At 40.4% G+C, this 20,610-nt stretch overlaps 1 protein-coding gene across 2 annotated transcripts in view; it reads left to right on the top strand.

The window, feature by feature from the left end:
• Positions 1-20,610, top strand: part of Tec (tec protein tyrosine kinase) — a 103,615-nt gene that overhangs the window by 51,252 nt on the left and 31,753 nt on the right. The window contains exon 4 of one of the 2 annotated variants that reach the window (XM_076863899.1): positions 18,470-18,574. In XM_076863899.1, coding sequence (XP_076720014.1) covers positions 18,470-18,574 — 105 coding nt within the window. Of the gene's footprint in view, positions 1-18,469; positions 18,575-20,610 lie in introns of those variants that run through there. The other variant, XM_076863900.1, reaches the window with a different exon arrangement.

The raw sequence follows: 20,610 nt of genomic DNA, 5'->3' as shown, positions 1-20,610 counted from the left end.
GAGACAGACTTCTCTGAAGGGAAGGGTCCTGGAACTGGTGGGGGTGTTTTGGTTTGTTCTTTTTATGGTCTCTGAACTTTCCTCCTTTGCTTATCACCTCACCTGGTCATGCTTTCCTCAATATTATTGATTGGTGCCCCTCTGTCCATGCATCTGTTTTAGTTCTTTTTCTTTTTAATTTGTTCTTTTTAGATATACATGACAGTAGAGTGTATTTTGACGTATTTATGCATACATGGAGTATGACTTATTCCAGTTAGGATCCCGTTCTTGTGGTTGCACATGATGTGGAGTTTCGCTGGTCCTGTATTCATAGATGAACATAGGAATGTTATGTCTGACTTATTCCACGGTGTTTCCTAATCCCTTTTCCTTCATTCTCCTTTGTCTATTCCAATGAACTTTTTTTTCCTAATCCCTTTCCTTCATTCTCCTTTGTCTATTCCAATGAACTTTTATTCTTCATGCCGCCATTGTATGTTAGTATCTACATATCAGGGAGAACATTCAGTCTTTGGTTTTGCGGGGGACTGGCTTTTTTCACTTAGCATGATTGTCTCCAGTTCCATTAATTTACCAGCAACGGCCATAATTTCATTTTTCTTTATGGCTGAGTAGTATTTTATTGTGAATATGTACCACATTTGCTGTATCTATTCATCTGTTGAAAGGCACCTAAGGTTGGTTCCATAGTTCAGCTATAGTGAATTGAGCTGTTATAAACATTGATGTGGCTGCATCACTGCAGTGTGTTGATTTTAAGTCTTTTGGGTAGAAACTGAGGAGTGGGACAGCTGGGTCAAATAGTGGTTCCATTCCAAGTTTTCAAAGGAGTCTCCATATTGCTTTCCATAGTGATTGCAGGCAGTTTACAGTCCCACCAGCAATGTATGAGTGTATCCTTTCCTCACATCCTTACCAACATTTATTGTTAGTTGTATTCCTGATGATTGCCATTGTGACTGGAGTAAGATGGAATTTCTCTAATTTGCTTTTCTCTTGTTGCTTAAGATGTTCTGGCTAGATGGAAAGAGCCATTCTGCAAGCTCTCTATTCATGTCCACTTAGGAACACCTGTAGGGAAGTGTCTGCCTGATTGGGTCCCCAGCTTGTGTCCACGAGCACTTTCATCAAGCAGGAAGCTGACCTCATCAGAAGACCCTCCCCATGCTCCTTTGTTCTGGCCCTGCCCCCAACCTCCTCAATTGCCATCTTGTCCTGGCTGCCTTCTCTGTCTCCTTTAATATCTCGTGTTTTGGCCCAGGATGGCTGGTAGAGGTCTAGCCATCTTGTCTGAATTGAAAGCTAGAAGGAAGAACAGCAGAAAAGCAAAAAGAAACTTCTCCTACCTGAGTTAGCTCCCTTGAGCAGTCTACCTTTTGATCCACACAAGACCTTTTTGCCTGTAAACTATCTCATGAACCAGAACCTAACCCCATGGTCGTACCTAGAGACAAAGGGAGCTGAGAAATACAGTATTTTATTCTGGGCACCAACAGGCCCACTGTAAAGTGAGTTTTGTTACTGGACAGAAATGATTGTTGTGGGTAGACAACTAGCAATCTCTGGCACATCCTATTTGGCTCCTCTTTCCATTCTTGTCCTTCTCTAGTGTGTTGTACACAATGACCACCGTTATGAAAACACAAATATGTTCTTGACCCTCCCCTGCCTAAAACTCATCAAGAATTTCATATTATCCCCAGTGTCAATCTCAGGAGCCTTCAGCATGGCCTATGGGACACTGGATGCCCCCTGTATACACAGATCTGCAGTCCTTCTCTGCCACCCTCTGGCTCACCTAAACTGCTCCTTGAAGCCACCAGCATCCTCCCTCTCAGAGCTTGTGTACCAGCTGGGTCTGCTGTCTAGAACCGGTGTCGCCCCTCCCTTGACTGGCTCACTTCTCCCCTCTTGGGGTTTCAGCTTGCATATCACTTCCTCCCTACCTCCACCTGATCATCCAGATTAGATTAGCTTTCCCTGTGTAACTCCATCTTGCACTTTTACTCTGTCCCACCTATCTCTATTTTGATGCATTATTAGTTCAACTCTTTTTTCAGCCCACCTTTTAGCTTTACAGAGGCATGATTTAGCCTAGCATCCAGGCTATGGTAAATAGTCAGTAAATGGTTTTCAAATGTTTGGGTGGAATTCAGATTCAGCGCTCACTGTGCTCTCCCTGCATATCTGGTTAAAGAGTTAAACATGAGAGAATGAGGGAGAGATAATCTTGCTGGCGTTTAGAGATACAGATCCAGGACACAAGTGAGAAGTTGGGGTGAGAGAAGCAAATTTGGAATCAGCATCTCTAGTTCATGTAATGCTATCTATTCTAAAAGGAGGCAGTTTCCGGAGGGGCCAGCAGTAGGCTTTGAAGTCAGATAGATCTGCTTTCACCAGCTGTGGCACTGGGCGTTTGGTTAAAGTCTCAATTCCTTCATCTGTGAATGTAGAAGATGTCTACCCCTGCCCCCTCACCCCCCCGCACACACGCACACACGCACACACTCTGCAGACAGAATATTACAAACCCTTCTATCAGTTTGGTTTAAGAGACACGAAGTAATTAAAAGAATGAAAGTACTTCTATCTTAAAAATTGAGATAATAGAAAATATTATTCTCTTTCTCGTTTCTTGTTAGGCCCGCATGCACATTTTGCACAGTGAAAACCGAGATCAGCTTCTGGGCTTCAGCCCAGGAAGGCTTTGGAGATGTTTTTAGTTTTTTCTTTTTTCTTTTTTTTCTTCTTTTTTTTTACACAAATACTTTCATAGTGGGTAGGAGAGGAAAAGTCTTCTTTTCTCTGCCCATTTTAGTTCTCCTGGCGGGGGCTCTGTAAATTAGACTACCTAAAGATAGATTCACGGGAGAAAAGCTCAAGAGTTTCATTTAGTCATTCCTCCATGTACATGGGAGAAGGAAGGAGAATGAAGGCCCAGAGCAGCTTATGTACTAGGATGAACAAAGAGTAGACGGCTGCCAGATTGTAAAATCGAGATAAGGAGTTGGGGTTTGGGATTGGGCAGTTCATGTGGAAAAGTAACTAGGAAAGTAGGATTGATTTAACAGGGTTGGTGTATACAGATTTCAGCTCCTTGTCTCTGATGATAAGAAAGTATTTTTCTTTCTGTTAGTACGGGAACCTTTCATGATTATAGGAATAAAAAGGGAGCTCACTGTGCTCTCCCTGCATTTGCTATCTTTTAAGTGCTTGTAACTCAAAATAATCTATGTGCCCATGTGGCCTATTTGGGGTTGGTGTACTCTGCTGCCCTACTAGTGCCTGTCTTATGCCAAGCATGGTCCTCCATGCTCTGCAAATATTAACTTTAATCCTCTCGACTGAATGAGGTAGATGAAGTTATTATTCCCATTTTACAGATGAGGAACCGAAGAACAGAGAAGTTGAGTATCTTGCTCAACATCACACAGTCGGTATGTGGCAGAGCTAGGAACACAGCAGAGGCAGTCTGATTCCAGAACTCTGAACTATGTACTGTGCTGTCTCTGGATGACTTTGTGATACTTTTTGGCTGCCCAAATTGTGTATTTGCATGAGGATCAGACATATATTAATTTTTATATTCACAGAATATTAATTAGCTCTCAAGGAGGCCTAATAAGGGCTGGGGTACAGCTGAGTGGTGGCTTGTCGGCCCAGCATGTGCAAGGCCAGGTTCATCCGCAGCACTAGACAAAAAAAAAAAAAAGAAGAAGTCTAACAAACGGATAAAAATGTGTCTTTGTCATATTTCTCTTACACTTTGAAGGAAGAGACATTTTTGAAAGGCAATCCTTGCTATGATGTGTTAGAGGCTGGGGTTATCCGAGCTCGACTGTTGCTAAGGTAAGAAGGAAGTGCTAATATAGTCACTTGCTGATTCGGTCTTGGTTTCATACTGTAAGACAGACTAAAATAACAGCCTCAAAGGGTAAAAATAGTACAGTCACATGCAGCATCAACTGTCCTTTTTAAAAACGGATTTACAAAATATGTGAAATAAAGATTAACCCCTTTTTCTTGGTAAAAAGAGTAGGTGCTAGTAGAGGGTCATTTCTTTTGCCTTTCTCTAATTTGGGGAAGCTTCTGTATACCATGACCCAGAGAAGAATCTCATTTATGCCATTTTCTTTTATAAGACACAGTCTCATTTAATCTCAGTTCTCAGAAGAGCCTTCTTGAAATCTAGAAGGTAGATATGAGAGATATTCCTTAAACAAACCTGGGAGGTTTTGCTTTTATTTTTCCTAGGGGTGGTATGTTTTTGCCAATATTAATATTTACTGTGCAATTACCATTTGTTGGCTGTGTTCCAAAAGCTTTGCATAAATTGATGATTTTAATTCTTACTACAAACTTATGAAGTTCTTGGTGCTGTTATTCATTTTGTAGCTAAACAAACAAGAGGCAAAGATAGGTTAAGTAACTTGTCCAAGGAGACACAGTAAATAAGTAGCAGCTGATTCAAACTCAGTGGGGTTCCAGAGTCTTTGTAAGCCTAGCTCTATTGTTAAACATTCTTGTTGGTTCTCACCTAATGGGAAGTAACAGATGGAAAACAAAGTAAGGTGGTTTGTCTTTTTTCTTTGTATTTCAAAAGGTACCCCCAGTTTTTTTTTTCCCTAAGAAAATTCCACCAAGCAACAGAGACAGCATCAGCTTTCTGATTTACTTATTTATTTATTTATATCAGCCTGGGCACTTGCCTGCCAAAGTATAATATTAAGGCCGTGGTTCCTCATTGCTGTGAAAACCAAGTGCAGTTTTTTAGCGGTACCTCCAAAGCCCTTGATAATCTGCTCCCATTGCACCTTCCATTCTCTTCTCCTGCCCCCCTACTTCCTCTTAGTTCATCTTAACACACCGGTCCCACTAAAAGGCTTGCAGACTCTAAACCTGCTGTACTATTTTGTAACTACAGCTTTTTGCTTGTGATGATCTCTGTAGTTTTAATACTCTTTCCTCCTTTCTTTGTTGGGAATATTCTTATTCACTATTCCAGGCCTGGCTCAAAGAGGTACCTCCTTGGTGAAGCCACCTCTGATTGTCCCCCGGAGGGAATGAAGGGACTTGCTCATGGCCGTGGGGGTTCTCTTGCCTTCCCAGTCAGGTGGAAGTTCCTTAAGGAGAGGAGCTGTCTTTCTGGCCAGATGCTCCATAACTGTTGGGTGAAAGAACTGAAGGGGAGTTCTATGGTACAGGGGAGACTATGGAAAGGCAAGAGGATATTTTCTCAATTCCTGACTTTATTATACTATCTAAGGAATATATTACTTTGATTTTGAGACAGGCTTTTCAGTATGATCTCTTTTATTTCGAAACCAGGAATGTTTACAAATTGGGAAGCTTATAATCATGAAACCCATGAAGCATGCAACGGGGAGACCATTATCATCTTGGCAATCAAAGTAGTGTATAATTTAAAACATTCGTTATCATTCTATGTTAACTGTCTGAAATTTACTCAGTTAAATCTAATTTAAATTCTAACATTTTCCTGGGTTGTCAATGCCAAATATCAGTTGAATTCTGATAGTGCTGGGAGCCAGAGGTGACCACACCAGGTGGACAACATTCTTGCACCTATGGATAGTGGAGTCTGTCATGGGCAAGGGGTATTCCACAGAAAGTCACACAAATAGTAACTGTAGTCATCACATGTGGAAGTTTGGAAGGGTATAGGCTACTCATGTTTCAGAGGGTGAGTAGGACCCCAGCATACTAAACAGAATGATCTGAAATGACCAGTATTGGATCATCTTTTTTTGTCCTACAAAAATGGCAACTTATTATGATTTGACCTAATATTATCTTAGTGAATTGATAAGAAAAGCCACTTCTCTTTCTGAATCTTCTTAAAAGCTAGTGCTTGGTAATACCGAGGTTTCAGACATACTCACTGGTGTTACAAGGTAACCCACACAGTTTCTTCAAGCCTTCCAAGGCCTTGTGTGGGGGAGTTGAATGTGATGTCTCTGAAGCACTGGAAGGGAGGTGAGGCCCAAGGAGGAGAAGCGCATATAGTGCTCCCACTGCGGGTGCTGGTGGTTCTCAGTGAGTGGGTGTCTCTTGGCCAGTGGGGACCTGCATCTGAGGGACGTCTCTCAGAATGGACAAGGTGTTTTGCAACGAGGATTAATTTTTACTACAGTAGATGAGGGTTAATTGGATTCATTAGCAAGGGAATTAAGAGGGAACATTTTAAACATACTTGAGAGTAGAAAGAATAGTACAGAGAACCCTTGTGCCTATCAGGCAGCCGCAAAGCCTGTGGCTCTTCCCCTACCTCCATTATCTGTAGCAGATCCCATCCTGAGCAGATTATCTTGCAGAAATCACATGATTTCTTCTATAGATGCTTCAGTATACATTTCCCAAATGTATACTAAGTTTCTAAATATATCGACACATTTCTAAATATATCAACAGAACTTCCTTGATAACATCAAGCACCCAGGCAGTGGAAAACTGCTTTAAAAATAATTTTATCTAGGCTGGGCATAGTGGTGCACGTCTGTAAACCCAGTGGTTTGGGAGGCTGAGGTAAGGAGGATTCCAAGTTCAAAGCCAGCCTCAGCAAAAGCGAGGTGCTAAACAACTTAGTGAGACCCTGTCTCTAAATAAAATATAAAATAGGGCTGGGGATGTGGCTCAGTGGTTGAGTGCCCCTGAGTCAATCCCCAGCACCCCAAAAAAATTATCTAAAGAATGATCCCAAGTGATAGGTTGCCTTACAAAAATTTACTGTAAATTGGTATTTGCAATAGAAATGGAATGAATATTCCTATAGAAACCATAGCAAATGCAGTGACTGGCACCTATTAGGCCTGTAGGAAATCCTGGAATACATAATGAGGAAATTCTGTGTATTTCTCTTTGAATATCTTACTAAGAGGAAAGTTGATGGGCAGTTCATCCTTCACTAGAGACCTGATTCTCAAACACGTTTTCTTTTTCTTGTTGGTTCTGTTATGGTGATGCATTTTCCCCAGGTTCCTCCCTTGTAGAAGTAAAAGGAAGGAGACTCTCCCAGCATGGCTGATTATATTCACTGGAAAAGGAAATAACGTAGGAGATATTGCCCTCTTATAGACAGCAAACCATAGTAGGGAAGCCTCATTATATGCAGTGTAGTCTCTTAAAGGCATTTTGGAGGGGGGAACCAAAACCCCCCAAACAAAAACAAGAACTGCAGTGTAATCTCCTTAACAGGGGAGGAGAGCTAGAGAAAAATAGGGCCCAGCAGTAGCTTGTTAAGGACCAGTTTAGTTCTCCGTCTTCGCAATGCTCTAGTGAAGCTCTGTTTAATGTTAATGATTTATATTTTCAGTTCATGTTTATATGCATACCCCGGGGCCCTCCACTAACACCAGATAAACAGAAGAGGGGTTTCTTAGTGGAGGAAATGACCAGGTCTGGGCAGGGTAAAGGCAAAGTCCTAGACAGGCTGTGAGTCTCCCTCTTTTATGTTTTTCCAGAAACCCAGCCTTGGGGTGAGACTGTGGGGAATGTCACAAGAGCATTCAATTCCCAGGACTGGATTATTTCTGGTGGGGATGCTGGGGCAAGAGGGTGGGAATAGTGTCCCCAGTAGGACTGTGGTTGTAGGTTTCATTTCACATGCAAAAACCACAGGACTTGAGCATTGTGTATTTGAATTACTAGTTGCCCCTGCTACTCATCACCTATGTCAGAAACTGTGGTTTCTATCTCGATGTCTGTAAGTCTCACCAGCCCAACACTAACAAAGCTTATCTCTCCTAAGTTCCTCTTGACAGGAGATCATGTTTATGTGATATTAGTTATTTCCACGTTCATAAAGATATAAAATATCACTTAAGAAAGAAAAAAAGCCCCAAAGTCCGGACATGTGACATGTGTGTGTGTGTGCGCGTGCACACACACACACACACACACACACACACCCTAGTACAGAAAGTTCTGCAGCAGTGGGTGTCATTTGTTGAAACCCAAGAAAATTGAAACCGAGGCTAAAGGGCCTTCTGTCTCTTTTGCTGCTAAAAAGTTAAAAGTAATGAGATTTGCAGCAACACAGCCAGTGACCACCATCTCTTGTGGTTGTGGAATCCCTTGGCAGTAGTCATTTGATCTCTGAGGACTGCAACTGGACTGTAAAATACAGTGAAACCACATCTCCAGAAACTATGATTGCCTACATCAGCACAATCTTATCTGAAGATTATTTTCTGATTCTGGAAATGGAATTTTACCTTCCAATTTCTTATAATTTACAGAGATTTTTCAACATCCTGTTTTTTTTTCTGGATATTACTTTAAAAACCATAAACTTTATCATTAAAACATGTTTATGTCTGCAACTACTTGCTTCTCAATGCAGAAGTTTTTTTTTTTGTTGTTGTTAAAGCATAAAAGCCCATTATAAAATGTAAAGTACCCTAAGAAGTAGTAAGATGAACTGGTTAAAAGAGAGAAAAAAGATACTGGGATGCTAAATTTTCGGTTTTGCTTTTGTTTTCTATTAGAAGTTCATACTTGGTTTAAAAAAAAAAAAGGCAATTTATCACCAAACTCCTAGTGCTTTGAAATTTTTTTATTCCATCTTATCTGACCCCAGAAACGTCTGTATCAAAATTATTCTCAGTATGCACATGAAAAATGTCAAAGCCATCCTGAGTGGGGATGCTGGGACAAGAGAGTGGGAATCATGTGCCCAGTAGGACTGTAGTTGTAGGTTTCATTTCACATGCAAAACCCATAGGACTTGAGCATCGTGTATTTGAGGTTTCCCTTATTTTTCCTGTTAATGAGTCCTGTCGCACTTGAGACCCCTTCTTTGAACTCTGCTCTTAGTGGACAGGGAAAAGGACTACTTTCAGGAATGGAATGGCCTTTCTGACTCACTTGGAATTTTGATACTTTCTGTTTTGTTGCAGAGTTGACTGAAACTCTTTACCTTTCAGTTTTGACCCATTTGAATTTTCCTTATGAATATTATTATTCCTCTCCTGAACCTTAGCAAATGTCTGGTTGTAAATTTTTTAAGGTCAAGGAATTTTGTATGCTTTTATCTCCATCATGGTATTTTGGTATCTGGATCTTGCAGATGGTGGAAGGATGGAATATTTGATGAATGTGACTAAATGAATGACCATATCTAGTTCACAGATTAAATAGAAATAAAAATTGTCGTGAAGAATGCAGTGAATGTTGGCCACAAGTATTGGTGCTTTGTGTATATTGAGGACTGAAAGTTCTAGGAATTTAAAATTTTGTCTTCTTGATTTGATGACAATATTTTATCCCCTTCAGTAACATTTTATGTGTGTGTATATGTGATTTTTAATTTTTATTTTTTTGCTTTTCCTGGATGGTCTCTCATTACTAAACATGCTGTATCTGTAGTCCCAATTTGGATTTGAATTTGTGGTCTATTTTAACTGTTGTCGTCTACTGAGAAAGAACAGGAGGCTGATTGAATATCAAGCAATTTGGAGGTGTTACACAGGATCTAATGAGAGGATAGGAGTAAGTGTACAGAGGTTCTCCACAGCTGGAATTGAGAGGAGGGGCAGGAGAGAGTGTCACGTGGCCTACAGTCAAGAGGAAAAGTGGCTGCTAAGAGAACTGAGGTAGAAGGATTCCATTCCAGCAAGCACCCCATTCAGCACATGCCAATAACATCAATTTCGCCTTATTTGTTGTGTAGTTTTGTTTGTATAAGGGCTGTAGGCATAAGAAATTTTCACCGAGTTTATGTTTAAAAATAGTTAAGTGGCCCAAGTGTATGTGACACTTAAGAATTTAGAATTGGAATTAGGTAGAATTCAAACCCTAAGTTATGGGGCAAGTTAATATGTTCTCCAAGTCTTGAGTTATTCATCTGTAAAATGGGATGGCAGCAGTTCTCATGTTATAATGCTGTGAGATTATCTATATAAAAGGCTAAGACAGTGTCCAGCTCATAGTTGAGTGCTCTGTAGTTGTTAGCTTTGGTCACAGCATAACTTCTTTAATAAGAGCCCATAAACATTAAAGTTTGAAAAGCTTGGAATTAGGTAAAAACTTTGGTCTTTTTGGGTTCAGTTTTGGCATAACCTTTTATGATCTTTGGCTAATCTTAAAACCTCTCAGATGCACAGTTTCCTGACAGCTTCTTACTGCTTAAGGTTATTGTAAAAACTAATAGGAAATACTATCATTGAGGGAGTGAGTTTGCATTAGTCAGGGTTCTCCAGAGAAACAGAACCAATAGGATAATGTCCATACATCATGCATGTATATGATGTATATGTATGTATATGGAGGAGGGAGAGAGGATGTATAAGAGATTTTTTATGGAAAGAGGTTTATATGATTATGGAGACTGAAAACTCTGACAATCTGCCGTCTGAAATCTGGAGACCCAGTAAAACCATGTACTGTAGTAGTTCCCCCAAGTTCAAGACCTGAGAGTCAGGCAAGCCAATGGTGGAACTTTAGACTGAAGATGAAGGACTGAAACTTGGAAATGGGGAGGAGGCTTATGGCATAAGCCCCAGAGGCCCAAGGACAGAGGGCTGTCCTAGCTCTCTGACTTGTTTTGTTCTGTTTGGATCCTCAATAAATTGGATGATGCCCACATACATTGGAGAGAGTAAATCTTCTTTATTTATCACTGATGCATTCATCACTGATTCTTCTTTATTCATCACTGATTCTCTTCCAGACATACCCTCATAGACACTCAATAATGTCTTACCAGCCATCTGGGCACCCATTGGCTCAATAAGTCGACACATACATTTAACCAGCACAGAGTTCCATGTGCTAGACATTGCACTGAGCACCTATATTCACTAGTTGTAATGCCATCAATAGATTGATAAAGTATTGTCCTGTTTCTCAGAGAGAGAAACTGTGGCACAGAGAAGAGGCAGGGGTTGCCCTAGGCCATATGGCTTATAAGTGGCAAAAATGATGCTGGAAATAGGAACTGCTTGTCTCCAAAGTGCATGCTCTCTACCTGAGTTCTTCCTGCAGTACAGAGGAAATTCATCCAGATTTCCTTTGTGGCAGGACACTGGAAGTAGCTACAGCAGGAATAATAGTTATGGTATGGGGAATGGGTGGGATTATTTAGAATTTTGAAGGGAAACTCTGATAACTCATCATGCATAATGGGGATTCAAGTGCTAGGAGAAATGATAGCAGGGTATCCAGAAGGAAAATGACTGACTTCTTAAATTCACCTGGAGGCCAGATGGTTGTGCACATTCTTTTATAATATAATTGCTTGAATTCAGGATTGATATTGATATTATTTAAACTCTGAGTGTTCTTGAAATAAAGGAAAATGGTGTGCCTTGTAAAACTTTCTAGGGGACAGAATTTTAAAAATCTAACTTCATTTCTGCTGTCCAGCAGGATTACAGTTTTAAGCAAGTTATAGTTTATCTGTCTGTTTAGTTCCTCCATTTGTGATGTTTGTAAAATGGTTATTACCTCATGTTCAAGCTTTGCAAAGAATACAGAGGATATGCAAGAGAGAAAACACACACACACACACACACACACACACACACACACATACACACACACACACAAAACACAGAGTATTGCTCATATGGTTCTTGTATACCAGTTCAGCATATTGTGAATTAATACCTATTGAATGCCAGGCAGTCTAAGCATGGAGGATTCAAAAATGAGTATGAGGAGTTCTTAGCTTCATTCTAATTTCCAGGCCAGCAGGTCGAACAAAGATGTTAGAATAGAAAAGAATTTTACACACAAAAAAATAAAGACTTGGCTATTTCTCCTTGGATTATAACATTATCAATATTATAATAAATTATTCAGAATAATTTATACTATATCTCATGAATTAATTTTGTTTTTATATATATAATTTTAGTTTTAGGTGGACACAATCATTATTTTTTACTTTTATGTGGTGTTAAGAATTGAAACCAGTGCCTTATGCATGCTAGGTAAGCACTCTACCACTAAGCCACAACCCAGCCCATTAATTTTGTTTTTGAAAAACATTCTGAGGAATAGTCTAGGTGGAGAAAAACCTGCATGTTCCTTCTCAAGGTTCGCTGCTCAGAAGTTACTTCCCAAAGTTCTTAACAATTACTTTTATATGGTCCCTCTGGTGTGGCTTTGAAAGGCTTTATGCCAAAGTGGACTATGGGAGACTGTGCACGGGACCAGAGGTGAAAGGAGCATATGGCTCTCTAAGTAACTTGGGGTTCCCTGTGGTGAGTCTCCTTCACCATGTCTTGCTTCCAGGGCCACCAAGATGTGGTCCGAATGAGGTACTACTGTGAATACTGTAAAGCAGAATTACTTCCATCTCTAAAGAGGTGCCATGCATTTCTGAGCCCTAGCCCCATATTTTCAGTTCTCTTTCCATATTTCCAACTGGTTCTGTCATCAAACATTTCCCAGCCTTGCTCCCTCAGACCTGGTTGTCCTTTGGTCTCTGTCAGGTATCAGGGCCTGGTGCTCACTCCAACTCAAAATCCCTGAGCCTGCCTAACTCCTTTGCTCTTCATTCCCACACTTAAGGTCACAAAGTTTTGTGGACTCTGCCTTCTAAGTCCCCCGATCCCCACCCATACACTGTCCCTGCTCTCCTTACCCTACTTACGGCCATTGAGTTGATGCAGATCCTTATTATCTCTCACCAAGAGTTAAAGTGGGAGAAAGTGCATGGGGCCAGGTGTAGAGTATGACAGTGGCCAGCCTCTCTGTCTCCACCATTCTCTGCACTGCCTGAGTTATCTTTTCAAAAACATGCCTTGGCATAGGCCTCCTCATTCCCCACCTACAGTCACTCAGGATAAATCTAAGCCCCTAAGTTTGGCATATAAGCCTCTTTCTCATTTGGCCTTAAAAAACTTTTCTGATGTCATTTTCCACAGCGCCCCTGAGCCATCCTCAGCCTTAGCCACAGTGAATTTCTTTCAGTTCTCAGAATATTCTATGCTTTTTTGTTTTTGCAGCTTGGAACCCTCAACTTTTTTTTTTTTTTAAACAGGGAAACTTATCCTTTAAAAACCAAATCCAGATGTCATTTCCTCCCCCAAACCCCCAACTTGTCCTAGGCCCGTCATTGCCCACAGTGCAGTGACATACATATCGTACCATAAAAGCACACCACTTTATCATTTCTGGATTATGACTCATGACCCCACTTCTCCCACCATTCACCGTATTATTGTGAAATCCTCTTGTAGAGACCCTTACTTGGCTTTCCCTAACTTTGAAACTAGTTGGTGTCCAGTGAGTGTTTACTAGCAGAGTAGATGAAATAATGAATGAATGAAATTTTGGACATTTGTATACTAACTATAAAGGAAGATGTTTGGGTAGGAAAGCCCAAATGTTAATATATTGAGTGACTGTACATCACAAAGCACGAGTCTTGGGTGAATGAGTCAGCCCACTATCTAAGCCATCTCAAAATTTTCTGAACAGATTGAGCAACATCTGACATCTGCTTTCAGTAGCTGGGGCAGGCGGTGGGTGGCGATGGGCATTTTGTAAGCAGGCCACAGCCTGCTCTTAACCAGCTGGCAGGTGAGATATGCCACCTCAGAGCCATATCTGGATAACCTCATGATGCCAAGAGTGATTTCCTTCAGGGCTGGGGCTTAGGGGTCATTAGATTCTTCCTTGTGCCATTAGTGTTTTCTAAGGTTTCTACAATGACTGTATGTGTCTTGTTCTTAAGTGAGTGTCACTCAGACAGTTTCTTATACTCATTAACTGGGTCAGAACTCAGGAGCCAGGTGGGTAGCACTGTCTGGGGAGACCCTTGAATGTCATGCAGCAGGTTCTTTACAAGCTGGCTCTCTGCTTACCTTTCCATCCTACTCTAGTCACACTTGTCTTTTTTTTTTTTTTTTTTTGCTTTTAATTTAGCAAATATTGGCAGGTCTTGCATTATGGCTTAGACCCTCTTTTAAGTGCTTTGCAGTATTAGTTCATTTAATTGTCACAATAAATCTATGGAATAGGAACTAGTATTATTCCCATTTTATAGACGAGGAAACTGAAGTCATGCCTGAATATGTTTTTTTTTTTTTCATATGTTGTTCTTTCTGCAGGATGTTTCTCTCTACCGTCCCTTTTCTGACATGTAAATCATAATTCATTTTTTTCTATATAGCACCAACTAAATTGTATAATGGTTTCTGTATTATTCTCTCCCTCAGGAAAACCAGGAAAAGTTATCTAATTTTGTAGTTAACTGTACTGTGGGCATCATAATCCTTGCCTTGCAAGGTAACTGTGAGGATTAAAAGCTCCTGGCAAATTCCAAGATGACACGTGCAGGAAATGAGCTTTTCCTATCTTGTCTTTTTGTGCCCTGTGACACAATCATTGACACAGGCAGTTGTCAATAAATCCAGGGAAAAGGGGAGGGAAACCAGGATGACCCAAAGTCAAGGTCACCAAGGGAGAAGGGAGGATTGGCACTCTCAGATGCTCAGAAAGCAGATGTCAACTCAGAAAAGACCGTTGGGCTTGGTCATTAGTGCTGTTTTTGAGAAGAGCTTTAGCAGTCTGTGAGGTGAGAGGCAGATTGCAAGTGGTTAAGGAAGAGTGGGCGGAAAGGAAATGAAAGCTGGGGGTGCAATCCTTTTCTCTTTCAGGAAGGGAGAAAAAGAGTTAGGGCATTAGCAGGACCAGAGAAGGGATCTTGGTTTGGGTGGGGAGGTTGAACAATTCTGTAGACAGAAGTAAATCCTTAGAAGAGAGCAACTGGGGAGAATGCCCTTCTCTCTATCCTGGTGCATTCCCTGTTGAATCCCTGTTGACCCTCCTAGACTTGGCTCCGTTCATTCTCTTACATTCTTGCAGCTGGGGCATCCCAGGGTCCAGTGCGATTGGGGTCAGTTGAGGTTCTTGGGAAATGTGTGTAGCTTGTCTGAGCTGTGATTTCCTCATCTGTAGAACAGGCAGAGTACCTACCACCCAAGGATTTTGTGAGCATAGAAAGAAGTCCTTCTGTTAAATGCCAGCTGTAGGGTCTCAACTGTTGTGTCCCTTTAACCTTCTCTTGGAGACAAAATGATGGAGAAGAGAAAAGGACAAAACCTTAGAATACTGTTAAACTGCAGGGGTAGGAAGTTGGGAAGAATGGCTGCTGTCTTCTCCACAAAGCAGGGAGGAAGATTGTCCACTGAGGTGAGGGGAATAGGAAGGGTTTGCAGTTCTCACAGAGCTGTTGGTCTCCCTGAGGCCACCAGCTAAAGATAAATAAAAGGTCTGAGAGCAGCAGTGAAGGTCTGGCTAGGTGTAGAGAGAGCAGGTGAACTTCTGCAGCCAGGTGAGAAGGGACTTGGGAAAAGTGTGGACACCAGTGGGAACTGATAAAAATGTAAGGGGGTGGGATATTAGTGTGTGTGTGTGTGAGAGAGAGAGAGAGAGAGAAGAAGAAGAAAGGAGGAGGAGGAGGAAGGGAGAGGGTGCCCTGGTAAAATGGCAGCTGGGATAGTCCAGTCAAGTGGGAGCTGCTGATGGCCGGAGAGTGGGGCAGGTATAAAGAGGTGTGGTGACACTGAGGGTGCAGACCGGGTCCCTGGGAGTGGGGTGGTGAACCCAAAGGTTATAGAAGAATTTCACAGAATTAGGTGAAACAGTTTTCAGTGATTGAGGCCAGGACATGGCTGGTCAGCCCCAATAGAACAATGATTTTACTTCTCTCTTTTTTTTTTTCTCCTTCTGTTTATCATATGAACATCTACCATAGGGAGGGGGGAAGTCACCTTAGTCTTTATACAAAATTTAGTGTGGAATGGGTTGTTATTCAGCCAATTTTTAAAATTTCTGTATTGTATTCATGATCATTTTAATGGATATATGATATCAGATGATCCTCACAGATACTACTTTGTGTTCTTTTGGATTTCTCCCTGGAACAAATTCCCAGATGTGACATTACCATGCTCAAGGGTGTGGATGGTGGTGGAGGGGAAGCTCTTGGTCTGCCATTCCTTAATTGCTTCAGGCAGATGTGCAGTGAGCAGGGAGGGAGGCCAACAGGGAAGTAAAGGAGGGCAGTCAACGCTAGAGTTCCAGGGGAGCTATCTGTGAGCACCGCGGTCCACCTTGCTGAGCCCCCTGTGCCACCTCTACGGGAGGCATCTAGAGGCATCTATACCGGAGGAGGAGACACAGCTGGCTGAATTTGCATCTGTGATTGCGTCAGTGGAGTTTTGATTGGTTTTGCCTTTGATACTTTTCTTTGGGGACACTACTGTCAAGAAGTTGAAGAAATCAAACAAGGTGTGTGCTGGGAGGGAAAGACGATGAAAGGGAGTTTATTTCTCTGTTCTGGAGGTTTTTTGAGGCAATGACAGAACAATTTCATCTTTTAGAAATTAAAGGATTTAATGGTTTTGATTATAATCATCACAGTGTCTTTTATTGGTTACTTTTAGTTATACATAACATTAGGATTCATTTTGACATAGTTATGAAAACATAGAATATAATTTGCTCAAATTCAGTCCCCAGTACTTCCCCTTTCCCTTCCCTCCTCCCCTCATCACCCCCACCCCACCCCATTTCCTTCCCTCTCTTCTACCGATCTTTCTGCTATTATACAATTTTTTACTGGGTCTTGTGAATGTGCATAATGGTGAGATTCCCTGTGGTATATTTATATATGTGCACAGGAAACTTGGGTCAGATTCATTCCACTGTTCTTCCCTTATTGCTTCCCTCCTCCCTCTTCCTCAATCACCTTCTTTTACTCCACTGATCTTTCCTTTCTCTCCCCACCACCCGCTTATTTTGGACTGGCTTCCACATATCAGAGAAAACTTTTGACTTTTGACCTTTGGGGTCTGGCTTATTTCATTTAACATGATAGTCTTCAGTTCCTTCCATTTACTGGCAAATGCCTTAATTTCATTCTTCTTTATGGCTAATATTTCATTGTGTTTATATAACACATTTTCTTCATCCATTCACCTGTTGAAGGGCGCCTAGGTTGGTTCCATACCTTGGCTATTGTGAATTATGTGGCTATAAGCATTAATGTGGCTGCATTCCTACAGTATGCTGATTGGATATATACTGGGGAGTGAGATAGGGTCATATGGTGGTCCTATTACTAGTTTTTTGAGGAAGCTCTATACTGCTTTTTAGAGTGGTTGCACTAATTTGCACACCCACCAAAAATGTATGACTATACCCTTTCCCCCGTATTTCCCCAATACTTATTATTATTTGTATTTTTGATAATTTCCATTCTGACTAGAGATGAAATCTCCATGTAGTTTTGACTTGCATTTCACTGATTGCTAGAGATAGTGAACATTTTTTTTTATATATTTGTGGGTCATTTGTATTTCTCTTTTGAGAAGTGTCTTTCTAATTCTTTTGCTCATTATTAATTGGGTTATTTGCTTTTTGAGTTCTTCTTATATTCTGGATATTAATGCCCTGAGGAATAAGTGACAAAGATCTATTATTCTGTATTGTCTCTCTTCACATTAATTTTTTTCTGTATTAAATGAATTTATTTATATGCAGTGCTGAGAATTGAACCCTGTGCGTCACACATACTAGGCAAGTGCTCTACCACGGAACTACAAACCCTCTCTTCACATTGTTAATTGTTTCTTCTTTGCTGTGCAGAAGCTTTTTAGTTTGATGTCATCCCACTTACTGATTTGTTATTTTACTTTTGAGCTTTAAGAATCTTGTTGAGGAGGTCAGTTCCTCAGCAGACATGTTGGAGTGGTGGGCCTACATTTTCTTCAGACAGTTCCTGTGCTTCCGGTCTAATTTCTAGGTCTTTGATTCACTTTAGTTGAATTTGTGCAGGGTGAGAGATAGGGGTTAAGTTTTATTCTTTTACACATGGATATCTAGTTTTCCCAGCATTTCTTGTTAAAAGGTTGCCTTTTCTCCAACATGTTTTTGGCATCCTTATCTAGTATCAGATGACTGTATTTATGTGGGGGTGTTTCTGTGTCTTCAATTCTATTCCTCTGGTCTATTCTACCATGTCTGTTCTGGTGGCAATACCATGCTGTTTTTGTAATGATAGCTCTGTAGTATAATTTGAGTCCCTTATTGTGATGTCTCCAGCATTGCTCCTTTTGCTCAGGAATGCTCTGGGTCTCTTGATTTTCCAAATGAATTTTAGAACTGTTTTTATTAGTTCTGTGAAGAATGCCATTGAAATTTTGATGGGAATTGCATTGAATCTGTATAATGATTTCGTTAGTGTGTTTTGACAATATTAATTCTGCCTATCCAAGAACGTGGAGGTATTTCCATCTTCTAAGGTCATCTTTAACTTCTTTATTCAGTGTTGAATACTTTTTTAAGAGTTAAAGGGAGATATGACTTAGTTCATTGTTAAGGACATTGCAGTATTTTGAATCGGTAATTTCATCAGCAAATATTACCATTAAAACATTTTTCTTATATGTTATGATTATAATGCTTTTCCCTTTTTTTCTTTCAACAGAAAAAATACAGAAAGGGGTTTATTGATATTTCAAAAATCAAGTGTGTGGAAATTGTTAAGAATGATGACGGTGTCATTCCCTGTCAAAATAAGTATCCATTTCAGGTAAGCTGGTATATTTTTGCAATAGTACGACTCTGGGCTTTCTGTCACCAGTTTTCCTATTTGTCACTAGTTTGGTGACTGAGTTTTAGGTTCATTTGCCACTTTAATGGTAATTGCTTTTCTTCATGGACTACTCATATCATGGTTGAAATATTATCTTCTTCTTTTTTGGTTGTTAGATTATACCAGGGGTCCTGAGTCTCTAAACCTCAGGTTTTATCTACTAGTATTTAAATTTATCAGGAGGGCTGAACAAACTATGATGAAGTTTTCTCTCTGAATTTGAGAAGCTGGGAAGTGATAAGAGTTACTGTTAATCAGAAATGAGATGCAAAGGCTGCTTTTGGTGGGAAATAGAGTATTAGCATTATATGTTAATTGAACTATATTTTTAAGGATGATCATATTATTTCCTATTTTCTCCTTACAATGATCCTGAACACAAGGGAGGTAAATATCATACTCTCTTGCTTATGACTGAGGGGAATAAGCCTCTGAGATGTTAAATGGCTCATCCAGGGCCACTTTGTGAATTAAAAACCAGCCATGTGCACATACATCTTCTTGCTCTCAAGCAGGATGGGTACCAATCCTAGGCTACTCCACATCCATGGCAGGAGGTTAGTGTACACTTTGAAGGTTAGTGTACCTTGAGAATTCAGGAGTTGGATATTGGTATTCGAGAGTTTACTGCAGACAGCACAGGACCCTGTCCATCCCCTAACCAGTCCCTTCTGTGGTTGGGACCATTTCCATGCCTTCTTTTGAGCAATGTACATCTATCATGGAAGTCATCTTTTATCCATGGCTATGGTCTCACAATGACCTGAGGGGCACACTGAAAAAAATCTCTTTCAAGATAATATTACAGTGGAATTTTGTTTGCTTTTTTTTTTTTAACAAAACAAAACAAAATTTTATTTTAAAAAAAAGTTCTTTGAAAACATTTTCCAACTTGGAGATCAATATTACCTGGATGCAGTGAGCTAAAACATCCAAGCTTTAAAATTGTGTCTGGATTATTTTCCACTAAGAACACTAAAGGAGAAAGGGCTACATTTCCATTTTTCCACTCCTTGTTTTATTTCTCTGAGTGAAGGGCCTGGAGGAGAGTTAGGTGCTGAAGGAGGTGACACTGAAGCCACACTGCTAGATTTACCACTTACTGCCTCTGTGACCTTCTTTGAGTCACTTCACCTTTCTATATCTGTTTCCTGTTCTAAATGAAAATGCTAACGATAGCAGTCATGTGACAGGGTTGTCGTGAGGGTTCATGAAGAAATAGCTGAGACATGTAGTAAGAGTAATATGTTAGTTGCTTTTATTATTATTGTTATTGGTACCTTCTTGCTATTGCTGCTGTTATTACTACACCTGCCGCCCCCCCCCCGCCGCCCCAATCTAGAATGAGGCCAATTTAAATCTTCTTCATGGTAAATATGTCGAATGCATCTATAATTATGTGTTTGTGTAATTTCATTTGAAGTTTGGTGAAGAACCCTCCCTGCCACACTTCTGATGGCTCTTAGACATTCTGGGGGGGGGGGCGGTGGCAGGCAATGGGGATCAATGGTTCTCATGATTCTGGACTAAGAATTAGGATTTTTGATAATTAGAGTATTTCTAAAAGAAAAGAGATCTATTCTGCAAGCTTTGGATTCATTTTAAGAAGGATGATTAAAAAAAAAAAACAGGAAAAAATAGAACAGTATTCCATCCTTGAACCATTTTCAGTAGTTGAGATGAATAGACATAAGAGCAGTTAAAAAATCTTAAAATCAATTTAGAAGACATAAACCTGAGCTCTGACTATGTAATTTAAACCAAGTGGATTTGAAAGTTAAAAGAAATCCTCTTGTAACTTAAGTATAACTAAGGAAGTGGAGATTCTAGTTTCACATCTTGAAAAGTGAAATTTTCTACATCCAAATGGGGGAAAAATAAAAAAAAGAAGAAGTGGACATTTTCAAAAGACACCAGGAGAAGAAAGGAAGTTGCTTCCTCTCCACATATTCTAGCCCAAGGAAGGACAGAGG

The sequence above is a fragment of the Callospermophilus lateralis genome, chromosome 8 (assembly GCF_048772815.1).
Source record: "Callospermophilus lateralis isolate mCalLat2 chromosome 8, mCalLat2.hap1, whole genome shotgun sequence".
NCBI classification, from domain to species: domain Eukaryota; kingdom Metazoa; phylum Chordata; class Mammalia; order Rodentia; family Sciuridae; genus Callospermophilus; species Callospermophilus lateralis.
The sequence above is the reverse complement of the archived record's forward strand: the minus strand, read 5'-3'. Positions and strand labels throughout refer to the sequence as shown.